This window comes from Uranotaenia lowii, chromosome 1, assembly GCF_029784155.1.
Source record: "Uranotaenia lowii strain MFRU-FL chromosome 1, ASM2978415v1, whole genome shotgun sequence".
Classification (NCBI taxonomy): domain Eukaryota; kingdom Metazoa; phylum Arthropoda; class Insecta; order Diptera; family Culicidae; genus Uranotaenia; species Uranotaenia lowii.
Genome location: NC_073691.1, coordinates 23,791,069 through 23,808,359, shown reverse-complemented (window position 1 = coordinate 23,808,359; position 17,291 = coordinate 23,791,069). Strand labels below are relative to the sequence as shown.

General features: G+C 38.4%; 2 protein-coding genes across 2 annotated transcripts in view; both read right to left on the bottom strand.

Moving 5' to 3' along the window:
• LOC129755374 (LIM domain transcription factor LMO4.1) overlaps positions 1–17,059 on the bottom strand; it is a 57,935-nt gene extending 40,876 nt beyond the window's left edge. The window contains exon 1 of the mRNA XM_055751824.1: positions 15,698–17,059. The gene's annotated coding sequence lies outside the window, so the exon portion shown is untranslated. The remainder of the gene's footprint in view (positions 1–15,697) is intronic.
• Positions 6,620–8,182, bottom strand: LOC129758515 (uncharacterized protein K02A2.6-like). Its single transcript, XM_055756030.1, has one exon. The coding sequence runs from the start codon at positions 8,180–8,182 to the stop codon at positions 6,620–6,622; it is 1,563 nt and encodes a 520-aa protein (XP_055612005.1).
• Positions 17,060–17,291: the final 232 nt, after the last annotated feature.

Genomic DNA, 17,291 nt, shown 5'->3' with positions numbered 1-17,291 from the left:
AGCTTTCAACAGTATTTTCGGTAAACATTACCGGTATTTTGGTAAATATTATCGGTTTTCCGCATGTTGAGACCAAGGCGGGTAAAGCTAGGTGTGTTCTTATACCAATGCACGGAATCGTCCATCTTGTGACCCTTGTGACAGGCAATCGTAATCGTAGGCATGGTAGGCGAACAATTCGCTGTCAAAAAGCGCACCGTCTCCACCCCCCACCAATGAGAAACTTTTAGTACCCCTTGCCTACTTTTCCTCAGTATGCACCCACCCTACTGGAGGCACTCTGGTTGAGACTTCGGTAAAAAAAAAATTACCGAATCCGAAGATTCCCGCTTACTGTGAACGTGAATCGCCGAAACTATTCAAATATGAATCTAAGTCTGTATCCAGGGAAGTCCCTCCTAAAAACATTGTTCCTTAAGCGTCTGAGCCTGAGCATTAATTCTGGGTCCTATTCAGTAAGGTTGATTTGCGTCGCGCCGAATCAACTCGCGAACGAATCGATTCAGTTGCGAAGCGAATAATTGATGAAGTAAACAATAACTGAAAATCGGGAGAAGAAAATCAACATGGAACGCTAGGCAACACAAACAGAACGAAAAATCATCGTAAATAGTTCACTAAGACGGCGCTCTTCTGTTGCCTGTTTTGATTCGTTCGCGAGTCAATGCTTAACAACGTCGTTACTGTGGTTGCGTCGGTAACGATTGGAAATTTTTAAGTAATTTGAGATAATAAGCTCGTAAGATAATTTGCTCGCCTCCAACGGAATTGAATCCCATATCATTCTTTTTTATTTATGCGTCCACAATGTTTTTTTAGCAAATTTTATAAAAAATAATCATTAAAGGTTTTTGGTATCCTAAAACACAATTTGAAATCTGCTGATAAGTTTAGATTAAAAAATATTTTTTTCGAGTTTTTCTCCCATTTTTTATGAGAAATTTCTGGGTTTTGACCGAATTTGCCCGGATACTGCACGGATTTTTGGTCGAAAATAAAGAAATCAAATGCCCGGAATTTGCCAGGTATGCCAGCTCCATGCAAAAACATTTTCAAGATCTGTGGCCTTCTAGTTTTGTTTACAACACGTGTTGTATTTTCGCATGCTGTGATGCAAAAATAGCAATATTTCTATCACATACGGCTGAAATAGAAACAGTGTTGTAAAAAAATACAACGCCCCAAGATCTTGAAAACGTTTTTGCATGGTAAAATTTTCAAAATGTCAAAATTTCTACCACTTTTTCCCAACACCAGTGAACTTGCTCTTACAAAGGTAAAATCTGACTCACAACTCCCAATAACAAAAGTATTAAAATCTAATCTTGCATGCACAACAATCATTTTGATCCAAGGAAAAATTCGAAAATTTAAAAATATAAGTCATGAAACATTTCTGTAACTGTTTCAGTTACAGCAGAAATTTTTAAAAAGTGTATTGGAAAGTTGCCATAATTTAACAAATAATAGCGTCATTAGACTCTTAAAATACGAAACACATTTTCAAATGAAGCTGTTTTTTTTTAACTTTCTGACAATTTGAATTTTTTTAGATTTTCAAACACCTCAATTCAACTTTGCACAGGATTTTGAGTGTATTTATTAACGTGTGATTTTCGCACTAAAATTATTTTCACCAGTTATTTAAGTCACGAGGTTTCTAAAACTTAAAATTTTGTATAAATTGGTTGTGAAACCAGAGAGATGTATCAATTTTAAGCGAAAAATGTCAAATTGACATCGACTAAGGATTTATCTATGAATAGGTAGTGCGAAAATGATTCAAAATAGTAACCGTTGATCTGAAATTTTATTTTGATCTGTAATGTTTTCTAAATCAGTTATTTTGGTTCTTCGAATGCTGACAACCAAATTTGATTTGTTTTTACCACTTTCTAATTGCTTATTAAATTTAAATTCTAATTTTCAAACATATACATTTTTAATATTCAACGAATATGTTTTATTTAAAATATAAAACTTAATTATTATAAATTCTAAAAATGAATTTTACCTACCCTTTATGTTGATAGTTGGGAGAATTTGATCGTAAAATAATATATCAATTCTGATTTGAATCACTGAACACACTCTCCTTTTTTATTACCAGATCAAATTTGTGCTATATGCTTGGTTATTTTTTCTTAGGTGCAAAATAATTAAAAATTTGTTTGCCTTGTCAAAAATTCTCAATTGATTTTTTGATTAAATCTTCAATCTTCCAAACATTTCTTTTTAAATTGTTGATTTTTTTCTGACTTAACATTTGGACCATACGTGTAGGGTAGTAGGTATATTTATTTTAATCTTTTAAATTCTAATGTTATTTTTTTTAGTGTAAGTAATTTCTGTGCACTTTTATTTCTGTTTTGAACGAAATTTTAACTTAGAATATAATTTGGTAGGGTGAGTGCTCCTACTTGAGACCTAGAGCCTACTTTAGTCCTAAAATGTAAATTATTCGTTTGATTCTATACAATGAACTCTCACCGCTTTTTGCCAAAAAAAGTCTTCTGATAAAATTTTCAACATTTTAAAAATAATGTACCTCCTCATCGGTAGTAAATCAGACAGCATGATTTTTGGAGAGCGTGAGTGAATAAAAAAAATCACGGTCCAAGCCAAAGTTTTAAGAAAAAAAAACTTTTGACTGTGAAGAATATGAATTTCCTATGAATTTCCTTAAGTCTAAAATATAAAAAAAATCAATGATAAACTCGGAAAACTTGTAAAGAGTCAAAAAATAGGAGACTTTTGATATTGATGTTCCAGTTTTAGACCTGGCATCTTCAAAACTTTGTGTAGATACCAAAAAATCGACAAAGGTATGATTTTGATTTTTAGGACACAATTTGCCGCAGCTCGTGGCGTCGTAGAGGATTGCCTACTAAGCCAGTGGGCATGAGATCGAACCCCGGTCACGGCATACATAGTACGCTTTCTGTGGGCTGAGGGTTTTAGCATTTGTCAGATGCTAGCCATCATATCTTTGAAAGATGTAGGAAGCTTAGAGTTAAGAAAAAGGAATCTCTTCGAGGAAACATCAAATTTCATTGAGACCCTGTATGTGTTTGTGTTCATTTTTAAGAATTCAGAATCAACATAATACATTTTATAAGAATTGTAGACATCCAATGAAAGGTATCTTAGCAAATCTTTCAATAACGGCGTAACCTAGGTTGAAAATTTTCATTGAAACTTGCAGATAATATCATGAACTATAAATAAATTTCCTGAAAGATATGAACCTCCCGTCCATTTATGAGAAAATCTTGATTATTTAAAAACCACCACTTAAAGGGTTCAAATTAGGGCAATTTCTTGTATTCTTGAAATATTGAGATGTGTGCTACCTATTATTAATTTTAAAGCTATTTACTTTCATTACTTTCAAAAATTTTAAATGAATTGCCAGGACATTGATTTGAAACATTGAATCTGTTTTTTTAATTTTTTATCTATGAAGTTAACATAATTTAATTTGTTATGGCCTTATCGGTGAATATTATTTTCTTCCAGCAAGAACATATCAAGATTTTAACCCATAGGAGGATAGAAGAAGATTAGAAGATAATTTCAGGTATTGAACAAAATGAACGATAATCACGCCCAATGTAAATATTGAAGGGAAACGGTATCGAACCTACAGGAGAACTACGAAACGTTCCTGCACTCCACAGGAGAAAACCGCTTCGAACATACAGGCGAATTTGACAGTAGTTTTCCTGTGGTGTTTTTCTGTCCTGAGATCGTTCTGTAATTTTCTGCGTTTGAAAATACAAGACGAAATCTTCCCGACAACAGGAGAAAAGATTAAGTACGAAGATACCAGTTGATTTCTGACTATACTTTTAGACTCTTCGACCAGTACTAGTGAAAATTACAAATGCGCACTTCCAACTTCACAAGTCTTGGAAATGAGTAATCCTTTTGAATTTCTTGGTAATTATCTTTCAAGCAGGATTTTTTAATGTTTATTTTCTCTTCTAAAGACTCACCGCTCAGCTCAATCGCAGCAATTGTGTTTCAAACCGTTTCACTGTTATCAATTTGATTAACTTTAACAGGTGATTTTTTCGTTTTTTTTAAAAGATTTTTCTGTGCATAAAAACTGCAAGCTTCATGCGAATACTCAAATTTTCCCTTAATACCGTCAAACGGGGCATCATGCAACAAAAAACAAAATTAAATGATTTGTTCGACTCAAAATCAACAAGTAAAATTTGTTAGAAACCCAGCGTCTCCACCTAAATGCACTGCTAGTTAGAAGTTTTGAAAGAGGGAAAGTTTGTTAGGCCTAACAGTAGAATGTAAAACCAACACAACACACATGAATCGACAATAAATCGAACAAATAATTGTAAGCACAAACTTAACGATGATAGTCTGATTGGGGTAACTGGAAAGGGAGTCACACGTTGTTCGTTGTTTCGGGATTAATTTGCTTTGTCGCTTTACTGCGGAGATTGGCCGCGAATCCAATCGATCCTTCTTTTCTGGTCCAGGTAACGGGTTTGGTCTTGTCCGATGATTCGAACCCCTAGCTTGCTTTGTAACGAACGACTAACTCCCATTTCCACGGATTTCTCCCGGGTTTTGTCTCGACTTCGGGGCGGCCCTTAAGGGTCGAAGTACGGATCCCTTTTTAGAGTCCCCTCCGCTTCTTTCCCAAAATCGGGAATCAAAAGGAACTCGCGACCGAGTCTCATCAGCTGGGCAAGATAAGAAAGGGTAGGTGGTCTTCCAAACGGAAGTGGCGCTTAAGCCACCTGCTTAAAACCGGAAGCGTGTCGGGCCTCTCGTTATATTTGGGTTCGATGCAACATTTATATGACACTACATTGAATCAGTTTTTAATTTAATGTATTGTAATAAAGTTATCTTTTAATGATTACAAAATGATGATGACATAATTTCTCACATTTTAAGCTAGTTTTCTTAATTTTTTTATTTTTATGTAAAATTTGAAAAATCGAGCAATAAATGTACAAATTTTAACATTTTTTGATGCCGAAAAAAACTTTACCCAGTATGACGGATCGGCTTGATAAAATTATCTACAAACTTTTTACTGGTTTCCTCATGTTGTATCAACATTGTTGGTCTAAAAATATTTTTCGAACAATCACCCAATTTTTTTAAATAAATATTTTTAAAATTCAGTTAGGTGTCTGGGGTAAAATGCAACAAAATGCAAATCAAAGAAATACCTTGTAAATCTCGTTTCCATGTGTTGGAATATGAATGTTTTGCATCACGCGTTTGTGAACATTGAAATTTCATTCATCCAAACATTTATTTTTATTATTTCAGTTTTTAGAATTTTTCGTAGTATTATTTAACCCCTAAATGTATGCAGCATCCTTATTTTCAGAAAAAAAATGTGAAAATTAGTTTTAACAGACCCAAAAACTACTGCAATTGGTATTTTCATGCGTAATGGTCTTTAAGGCATCTACAATATATTAAAAACTATAAATTTTTGTAAGTGTTCATAACATTTTTCATTAAAAACAAAGTTTGTTGCAAGTTACCCCATTTTCTAAGGAGGGAAAAAATCGCATGTTTTTAGAAAATTAAAATTAACTGAAGAAACCTATAATTTTTCTAACTACGCCAATTTGATATCCCAGCATCCTTAAAACTTTTGATGCAAAAGAGGTAGGATTAACTGTGAACATAAGTTTTTTAGAAGCCATTGAAGTTGAAAATTGTTGCATGTTGCCCCAGTTGACGGTAGTTATTAATATTTTTTTCATATACTCAAGATAACTTTGCTCAGATGCAAGAAGGGATGTATCCGTAAAAATGACTTGAAATATGGTTTCTTCTACTTCTAAACACTTTATTTTATGTTTCGACTAGTGTGGTCGATATGAAAGTTCGTAACTTTATTTACATAATCTTATTTCTTTGTCATAAATCAACTCCCACGCCAATCTTCCTTTTGTTTCGAAGCCAAGCCACACTTGAATAATCGGTAAACAAACCCAAAGTAGCCCTTGAAATAACTCTCCCATTTAACGGAACAAAAGAAAACAAAAAAAATCAAGCCCCCTCACTCACAGGATGATCCCGGGGATTGTTGTCCCTATCCGGCGGAAATGAAGATACAGTTCCTTCCTTCCTTCCTTCCGCCCTTGTCCGAAACCGGAACAAATCTTCCTGACAGTAGGAAAAAAGAATCGAAAAAAATCCGACATCCACAAACCTCGAGACGAAGGGCAAGTATAAGTAATTGCTCCATCAGATGGAGTCCCCCCGCATCTTTCGGATTTGCGGAAGGGCCGTCGGCAACAGTTGATACCGTCTTGTTCTCATAATAAAAGCCGGCTTTCGCTAAACGATCCCCGAGAAAATGTATGGGAATTTTTCGTCCCCCACAATGTTCGGCGGTGTCGTGTTCCCAGAAGAATGAAAGACTAGAGACTAACTAGAGTATATGTTTATTCAAGCAAGTGTGACAACTGAATGACAGATCTTTCACACAAGGGGTGGTATTTATACCAGCAAGTACCCCTAGCGTGATGATAGCATGCTGCGACATTCTAGTAGCTTCTGATTGGTCGTGTGGTCGTGGCCTACCACATCTCCCTTTTTTAAGAAAGATCGTACGAGCTCAAACGAAATCATCCAACAACACCGACAATGGAAGATTTGGTGTTGGAACCGGTGCTGCTGCTTCGATGAACCAGGCCTTCAGTTGATTGGTGTGAGATCTGATGAGTCGACCGTTGTCCAGCAGTACGGTGTACTTCCCTCCGTTTTTGAGTTCGATGATTCTACCAGGTATCCATTTGACCGAACTCTTTTGTCGAATTTTCGCCTTGACATGATCCCCAGCGACGAATGTTGGTTGCAAAGGGAAGTTCGAAATGGACCCGTCCAGTGAATCGAAGGGAATCGACCAAAGGTTGAATGTATCGATGAGGTCGATGCCAAGGACGTTCAGATCTGGATGGTTGGTGACGTAGATGCATGCTCGTTTTGAGACGTTCCGGATGGTTACTTGTGCGCTGAATTCACCCAAAACGTCGAGCATATTTCCGGATGCACTGGTCGCAACGATGTTCGTCTGGTTGATTGTTGGCTTTCCGATGGTTTTCCAAGTTTGCGTAGAGATGATGGTGATGTCAGAAGCACAGTCCAGCTGGAGCTTGACGTTGACACCGTTCAGATAAACATCAGCAAACTTGCGCCTCTTGGAAACGTCCACTTTCTGCACCAGAGTGACACCTTTCATCTTCCGAATGTTTGGATGATGCTCGTTGGTTGGTTTCTTCCTGGAATCCGCTGAAGCACAGTAACCTTCCTTGTGGCCCCTGCGTTTGCATTTTCCGCAGGTGGAATTCTGGAACGGGCACTCACGGACGTAATGGAAGTCCCCGCAGAGCCAGCAAGGCGTCTTCGGAATCGTCTTCTTCCCGGGAGGCTTGGGAAGGAGGGACAAAGCGTTGATTGAGGGGTCCTTCTTCTCAACCATTTGTGTGTCTTGTTTCAGGTTGATGAGCTTGTGGCACTCGTCTACCAGCTTGTCCAGGGTAAGCTGGCAACCTTCGGCAGGTGGGGCGCTTTCTTCGGCTTCGAGCTTACTAATGAGCCGAGTTCGTATGTCAGCGTCCCGTGGCGATTGTAAGCCACATACGAAACGCAGAGCTTTGAACTGGTCACTAGTAAGCCGGTTGAGTTGAAATGCCTCGCAGTTTTTGTTGATGGAAGCTGCGTATGCGGTGAAATCATCTGCGTCGTCCTTCTTGTACTGCAGGCACTGGTACCGTGCGTTGAACAGCGATTTTTGTCGACCGAAGAGACGCTTGAGCTTTGTCACTGTTGTTTCAAAGTCAAAGTCTCGGGGGTGACTAGGCAAAATGCTGTCCAGATACCGTTCGTGGAACTGCGTATCGACTTTCCGGAGGAGCAGCCTGACCTTGGCAGCGTCGTCCAAATGTTGCCCATCTTGCCTGAAGACGTCTTCGTACCGAGCAAACCAGGAGTCGAAGAAAATTCCGCCGTCTGGGTCGAACCGGAATTCTTGAATTCCCGTTGCCAGCGACTCGATTATTTTCTCGCTTCCAGCCTGGGGAACTGCGTTGTTCTGTAGGAGAACTGCAATCTGCTGCTGCTGGTTGGCCAGGATATCGGTGAGCCGGAGGATAGCGTTTCTGATATCCATTTCGGTCATCTTCTGATCGGGATCCTGCGAGGTTCTCGTCGCCAATTTGTCGTGTTCCCAGAAGAATGAAAGACTAGAGACTAACTAGAGTATATGTTTATTCAAGCAAGTGTGACAACTGAATGACAGATCTTTCACACAAGGGGTGGTATTTATACCAGCAAGTACCCCTAGCGTGATGATAGCATGCTGCGACATTCTAGTAGCTTCTGATTGGTCGTGTGGTCGTGGCCTACCACAGGCGGAAAATCTGTTCCCAAGAATCCGGCGACTAAGACGACGGTGAAAGAACGAAAAAAAAATCTTCGGGGGAGTAATTTATAAAGAGATTATGGTAATTTTTGGTTACGGTTCTTTTACTTGTAGCGCACCGAGAAGGCAAAAAAAACATCTTCAAACTAGGGAGACGGTTCGATTTATCCCACTGGCTGGGAAGCTGAGGAAAATTATGAGCTGCGGCCAATTATCTCCAGACAAATCGACTGCCAAGGCATTTCGGTTGGACATTTTGCGGCGTTATCTGGGTAAGTAAATGAGCCAATTAGCTTTGTTTCTTGCTGGCTGTATGCTAAAATGGTCCTTAATCGATTCGCTTGGGCAAACACCTCGATGTCGAAGAAGAATCATTACCAACGAAAAAAAAAAAGAAGCAGAATAATCCTAATGGATGCGGAAGTTCTCCGGTTTGTTTTCTTTCGGGCTTTTCGACACGTTTTCGTAAATAAAAGCATCCATGTGGTGGAAACTTTTTGCTTCATTTTTTTCTGAATAACTCTAAAGAAGCATAAAATTACTTAAGCATCGTTGCCGGCTAAACCGGAACAGACCTAGGTTGGGAAGATGGGAAACCGAAAGAAAGTGGAAACAAACAAGCAAACCAGTTGGGTATTAGGAATCTCTAATTTATTTACCATCCTTTAAAAGAGAGACTTTTCGAGGGATATTTTTCCAAAATTTGGAAACAAATGGGATTTCAACCGAAGTGTAATTGACTATATTGTAACGCAATGCCTCATAATTGAAAGTAAACATTGAATGTGGAATTTTCACCTTAGAAAAATCTCAAGATCAATCCAGTTTATAAGAAATCAGGATGAGAAGTTTTTCATCTTTAACTTTTCAACTAATCTTCGAGGATTCTGCTTGGTTTTCAATGAAAAGATGGCATGATGGTTCATCTTTAAGCGACATAACCTAATAGTTGGAACGAGAAAATATAAAAATTTGGAACGCTAATAACAATCACTATCTTACATCTTCACTGAATATTCGTCACCATTAACCAAGCTACCAAAACTTAGAAGCACGCCTTGGAAATAATATATCCGTAATCCGGCTCGAAGGACCAAATATTCAAGTATAAACGATAGGGGGTTTGTATTGCGATGGATTTCATACCTACTCCAAAAGATGACAAGAAATACAATAAATAAGCCTCTAAACACAACAGCGAGTAACCAAATAGTTAAAATAGGACATTCAAGGTATGCCTAACAGAGAATTTTCACCTTTAAATAAGTCAAGCTTCAAAATGACATTTAGTTATATAATACTCCAACACAATCAGTTTCCTCTTGAAATTTCCTACGTTGCTGAAATCTTAAAATAAAACCTGATAACTTCTACTCAGATTCGTTCTTCTAACTTTAAGCTCCAATCTGAAAATCGAAACAATTTTCGTTTGTGATTCGTACAATCCAAAGTCTTCAGTCTAGCTTAGAAAAAAATTAAACTGCCATTTCTGCTTTTCTCATTCCATTTAGCTCCTTTCACGCTGTTCTTTCCAGCTGACAAATAATCGTTTACACACGTATCGGTATCGTTTACCGAGAACAAAACCCCGGAACAAAAACCACAAGAAAGTGTATCGCCAGCCAAGCCCCGTCATCATGATACGCTGCTGCTGCCATCTGTCATGCATAGTAGGCTACTGTTTTCCTATCCAGCTTCTCCTAGACGAGAACAGCTCGTTGATGATGGCCCAACCAGCCAGCTCCATCCAACTATGTGTGATGTGTGATACCGGAAACCCTGATGGGTCCCCGGCATACATACATAAATTCCAGATCCCGGAATATGGTGTGGTGCATCGAAAAGTGCATCGTCGCACATCAAGCATGCATCCAGTGCCGAACGGCATGTTACAGGGAAAACACAACAAAAAGAGGGAAGCTTTGTCGGTGTTATCGTTTCACGCCTGAGCAACAAATTGCACATCACCCCGGTTTCTCTGCCGCACACTGGAAGGCACCGAAAAGTCTAGCACCCCAAACCCGATCAGCAAACTTCTATTTCCGGATGGTTTTCTAATCTAAAACCGCGATATTTTTTGTTTGATTCTCCTTCAACATTCAAAAAAGCCAATCCACTTCTCCGCGCTTTGATTTGATAGTTTTATTTGCTTTGCTCGCGTTATGATATTAGTTTTCAAACGATGATTTTTCTCGGTGTGTTGATCCCGTTTTATTTTGCTTTTTGTAGTGGAACGCCATACATTTTTTTTTTAAATCCTAAACCGCAACCGCATGCAGCTTGCTACGATGCATTTTTGCATTTGTTTTTTCCCTGATGACGACGAACGTCGACAACGACACGATACGGGTTTTGTTATCCGAGAAGAAGGATGAAAGTTGATGCTTATGGGTTTCGTTTTTTTTACATTTTTTTGTTGTTTTTGCAAAGTAACAGAAATCCTTTAATGTCACTCACTCGGCGGTAAAAAGTGCAAATTCAAGTGGCACATGTAGCGGCAGCTCGTAGACGGTTGGTTGGTGGGTGCAATTTGAGCGTATCGAGTGGTGCTAATCTAGGAACGACAGTCAGCAGAAAAAAAAATCCTGCATCAAGAAAGATCGTTTTACTACTACTTGCAGTTCGATTGGTAAGTTGATCATTTGTTCCATTGAAAAGTATCGCTGGAATTTTTGATTCTTGCTTGGGATTGTTCAATAAGAAAAAATGGTTAGAAGTTGGTCCTATTTTTGCCAATTTTGCTGGAGGAGCTGAAAAAATCGTTCGATTTCGGACCTAGTTTATTGACTGGGTGCTTCCCACTAAACAAAAGAATACATCCGGATTGGAGCGCGTCTGACAATCGGACCGATTATTGTCATAAGAAAGCTTGTCAGTTAAAAAACGTCCGATTTTCCGGACCATTTTCCTGCTGCTAAAAGCAGTGTTGAAGACAAGACCTGACAGTTCAAATCGGTCCAGATTTGGTTTGAATTCGGTCAGTTTTTCATGACCAAATTTGCACGACGTGTCGTCTAGTTTCGAAAAGTCCCCGCGGTGTCAATCATAGCAATCATGTTTTTTATGTCATTTTTTTACTGGTACCATTCTCGACGGAAAGCGAATCAAATTTCTTCCAAAAACTTTCTCAGGTAAGTTTTTTGAAATCGTTTGTTTAAAGCATAGTTAAGAACAAAAACCAAGGCCAGACTAAATTTGGTCTGGAAATCCGGACCAAATTTGGTCTGGAAATCCGGACCAACTGTTTTGACAGTTTACTTGTATTTATCACCAGAGCACTAAGTTGGTCCGAATTTAGTCGGTTTTCTAGTCTGTTTTCGGACCGATTCACGGGTTGAACGGACCAAAACCCGACCGATTTTTCGATCTGGGATATTATTAGAAATAATCCAACCCACAATGATTGGCATATTGTATGCTAAAATTTAGAGGAAGTACAAAACTTTATCGAAACAAAACAAACAAATTAAAAGAAAACAATTTCACAATAATTAAAACCAAGAATTTACTGACTGTTCAAATCCTTTTAAACGATAAAAACTAAGTGGCTGATGAATCTCAACAGATGAAAAAATCCCGAAGGCGAAACGAAAGAGGCGAGGGAGCAAATCAAAACATTAAGGGAAACACCGGCCGGCACAACTCAAAACAAACCGACAGCTAAATAGTCCTACCAAGTAGGTAGCAGCAACAAGCAGCGGAGCAGATGAACCGAACCATTGAGTGTAAACAAACGATAATGAATGGGCCCATTATTGTATTGGCCACTTGTTCGGCTGACTGTGGCTTGTTTGGGTATTGTTTATTTACTCGATTATGCTTTGTCAAACGATCAATCAACCAATCAATCAGCTTTGCCATTGCTTTCGGTTGATAAGCGGGAACCAATAATATTTTTAAGTGAGGTTTGATTTGATATTTCAACCGGGTTCTCGCGGATGGTAAACAAATTTCTAACGAGTGTTTTTTTCGATCAACAAATGTCTTTGAGTAAAGTTAAATAAAATTTAATTGATTCCAACCAAACGAATAGCACTTGGGCATTTGATTTGTGTTCGTCGGCTTCTTTTCTCTAATTAAAACCGATTGTGGAAAAAAGGATAAGATTTTTTCTTGAATTACAACCATCAAAAGTCCCGCAGCAGTAGAAAAATTTCAATTAATAAATCCAATTAAAAATTCACTGATTGCGTCGAGGGTTGAACCATCATCATCTCTGCGTAGAAACACACAGAATCGGGAGCACAACAATTCGTCACCCCATTCTATTCCAGCTAGATTAGAGCTAACCCTTCAAAAGAAACGAAAAAATCTCTAGGAACCCGTACCTAAAATGTAATAAGCCGAACATAATAGGAAATCCTAAATTTAAATAGAAATTTTAATTTCAAATGGTAAATGGTTGGAAGAATCGAAGGATGCTGTGCAATTTCGTCGTAGGAAAAACGTAAGAAAAAAAATCTACATTAAAAAAAGGGTAACTTCCCGAGGCTTCCCGAACCGAACGACAAAGTAGGCCCAGCTCGTTAATTTTAATTGCATCGTCGTCGTCGTACGTTCTCGTTTTACCGACGCGTGTGAGATTTCTTCGGCTAATGGAGAAGAAAGAGCTGAACAAAGAGGTGTAGGTAAAGGAAAAATAGATCGATTGTTTGTTTGGAACAATCAGTGTGAAGATCTTACGTAATGTTTGCTCCGCAGGGAGGTTCCAAGATGACTCCTGAAGGAATCGAAAATGTTGTTGTAAACAACCATAGTTTTCAATTGATTTGACGATAACTATTCCCATGTTAAAAACCCCATCAGAATTTGAACCCCCGACAATTGAACATCGGACCGGTATCAAGTCAACGATTCGGCGACACTTGATTTACCGATAAATTGTCTAAGTGGGTGGTAAATCCTATCAGAATAATCTTTCCAGTGGGGTTCAAAATAGACCCCCAGCGTATAAATGCATCTACCGATAGCAAATAAAAAAAAAATCATATTTCTGTTTACATTTGAATCGGAATTTGGTTAAGGGAAAGAACGATAAAAGGACACCACAAGGGAGCAAAACCCAATTAACGAATCTATTTTTTTTTTCACTTCGAGTAATGTTTTCCCAAACTTCGAGTGGTGGTTATCTGCCAGCCGCGGTAATTCTGTAAAGAACTCATCACCTCAATTGGCGGGAGAAGTCTAGGCTCAACCAAAACAAAAACAACGAAAAAAGGTTTTTTTTTAAATAAATCTCCCACTAGATAGAGACGGAAAGCCGGAGAGGCTAATTGCATTTTGAACTTTCGGGGGACCCTTTTTTCGACCAACCAACGCACAATCCAGCTCGAAGGACCAAACCGTCTATCTCGACCTTCCCTCAATCCCATCTAAATAAATGGGTATAAAGCGATAATGTACATTTAGTCGCCGTTGTTTTTCTTGCCGTTGTTGTTTCCCTGTTTCGAAACAGGACAAACTTGTGGCGGCAAGTGCGTGAATGATTGGAACTAATTCGTGGCATTGTTTGCGAAAAATTAAATTATACAGAAATTGCATTTCTGCGTTCGGCGCTTTTCTGCTTCGGCTTCGTCTCACGAAGGGGGTTGTGGTTGTTGTGCCTTCGATTAGAGACGGTTTTTGTATCTATAATGATGGATTCGACTAATTTGGAGGAATTACATTGATTGTACATTACGTTGATGTATTTGGGAATCCATCCAATCTTGTTCAGGATCAGGAAATGCAATTAAATAAGGCGAACGGCTTACGAAAATGATGCAAATTAAAGGCCAAAAATGCAAGTTCGATTCCGATTCACAACCTAAACTCAGAATTCAAATTCAGAAAAGAACACATTAAGTCAAAGTTCAGATTCAAAACTCAGAATACTGATTAAAACTTAAAACGAAAAATTTAAATTCAGAGAGAGGATTCATTATTCACATTACGAATTCAGATTCAGACTTCAATTTAAGAATTCAGATTCAGAATCCAGATTCAGAATTCATTTTACAGATGCAGGATTCAGAGACAAAGTTTAGTCTCAAAATTCACATTCAGAATTAAGATTCTGGTGAGTGAGATTCCGAATTCCGATTCAGAACACAGATTCAGAATCCAGATTCAGAACCCAGAATTCAGATTAAGAACTTATATTCAGAATTCATATTTAGAATTCAGAATTCAGATTCAGAATTCCGAATTCAGATTCAGAATTCAGATTTCAGATTCAGAATTCAGAATTCAGGTTAAGAATTCAGATTCAGAATTCAGGTTAAGAATTCAGATTCAGAATTCAGGTTAAGAATTCAGATTCAGAATTCAGATTCAGAACTCTGAATTCAGAATTCTGAATTCAGAATTCAGATTCAGATTCAGATTTAGAATTCAGATTCAGAATTCAGATTCAGAATTCAGATTCAGAATTCAGATTCAGATTCAGAATTCAGATTCAGAATTCAGAATTCAGAATTCTGAATCTGAATTCTGAATCTGAATTCTGAATCTGAATCTGAATTCTGAATCTGAATTCTGAATCTGAATTCTGAATCTGAATTCTGAATCTGAATTCTGAATCTGAATTCTGAATCTGAATTCTGAATCTGAATTCTGAATCTGAATTCTGAATCTGAATTCTGATTCTGAATTCTGATTCTGAATTCTGATTCTGATTCTGAATTCTGATTCTGAATTCTGATTCTGAATTCAGAATTCAGAGATCAAGTTCAGATTCAAAATTCACATTCAAAATAAAGATCCAGAACTCAGATTTCAGATTCCGAATTAAGATTCAGATTTGAAATTCAGTACTCTAATTCAGAACTCAGATTCAAAATCCACATTCAGAACCCAGATTCAGATTTCATATTCAGAATTCAGAATTTAGATTCAGAATTCAGATTCAAGAATTCAAAATCCAGGATTCAGGATCAGAATTCAGATTCAAAATTCCGATTAAGAATTCACATCAGTTTGAAGATTATTATCCGAACTTGAAATACATCAAGCAATAGGTTGTCTAATTGTCAGGCAGAGAGATCAAAGCAATCCAACCAGGAATGGCAGTAAATTATACCGTCATACATTCCACCGCCTACTAAAACTGATGTTGCGCCCTAACTAGGCAGGCTTTGATTGCAAATTCCTTTCCTCCGCACAATTCTGCGTTCGAAAATAACTACGTTTGTTGGCTTTATCGGGTTAAGAAATTCCCATCGAATTTTCCCCATAGGTTGGTTTGAGACATTTTGTGTTACGTCCGACAAATCGAATTGTGGCAAAACTTACGGATAACTGGCTACTGTTGGCAACTATTTTGAGGTCGAACTGCGGCGTGCGAAATTCCTTCCGCGTGATCCAAATTGGCCCGGTCGGTCGGTTGATGTCTTCTTCAGGCCAGCTATTGGTTTTGTGATCGAATTACACCGACGTCGTCGACGTTTGCTTCTTTGATTTGACGTTTTTGCAACCCGCACAGCTCCCCTTTGCTTTAATTTCAAATGTTGATTCACTACTCACACACACTAAGACAAATAACGGGTGCAAATTTGCAACTTTTTTCTGGTATTTTTTTCTTTCGCACTCACGATGTTTCACATCAAACACGCACTTAGCAACTTGAGAAGAAGCTATTTAAGTTGAACTTCGGAAATGGCAACCACTGCTGTTGCTAAAATTGCTCGCGGTTGTTGTTTTACCAATTAAAATAACTCGCGAAAGCATACGCGTTATTTACTTTTTTTTGCTGTTGATTTTACTTGATCTCTTCTGTAACTGACACTGCGGTTTAACTTTTTTCAACTCTTCTCTTTCGGGGCCTACTATGTTGTTGTCGTTGTTTCCGAGTGCTAATAAATTTTCGGTTTCCTCCAGCAAGCAGTGGCAGTTTACATTCGTTCGGATGACACTTGACGCATTCTTCACCACCACCAGATGTCAGAAGCAGGAAAAAATATAAGTGTCATTTATCTCTATCTGATGTTGTTTTTACTTTTGGGTTAGCCAAATATTTGAACAATTATAGCATTCTTTTAGATCGGATGGTGTTTTTTTTTCAAGTGCTGCAACAAGATTTTGCTTTTTCTTTTAAACCACCACTCACTTGCGATGCGAACCTTATCGCAATCGTCTAATTAAAATGTACGAACAAATCCGGCAACTAACTAGCCCGCAACAAACCGTCGTCCGTCAGCCGCCCGATGATTTGTTTTTAATTATAATTGTACTCGTTGTGCACAGCTCATCTAGGCAAGTGATAAACGGTAATTAATTGGACACTGATCTACTGTTGTTGACTCTTCAAGCGGCCGTTTTCCGTAGCTTGTTGCTGTTGATACTCCGCGTTATCGCGCTTGTTTTGTTTTGTTTACACACGCCGGCAGCAGACTCACGTTTCGATTGAGCGAGCGAATTCCTCCTCCTCGTGGTAACCGAAAAGAGACGTGTTATCAATAGCCGCGGCACAGTCGTCAATAACTACAGTAACTTCCGAAACACCTGTTCGTCGCTTTTCCGTCAAAAATCGCTATCAGGGAGATACTTCAATGAACCGATTCGGCGAAAGGTCCTCCGTCCTAGACAAACCGGCTTCCGCTCGACGCGACGTTCTAACGTTTACTGACTAACTGAATGGCTTGCGCTAGCAAAGATTCATCAGCCGCTCGTTATCGCCGTCTTCCTCAATGTCCTTTGCACCATTCGCTTGATTCGCTTGCTGCAAGTTGCAGCCTCGCATCCCTAGCTTATTCCACAACACGTGCGCACCGTACTCTCTCTTTGAACTCTCTTTTGATATTCTCTCTTTCGTTTATCAACGCGATTTCCCCTACTTCGAGTTCAAGGGGATTGTTTTGATTGATTCACCGTCTGCCTTTGGTTAACA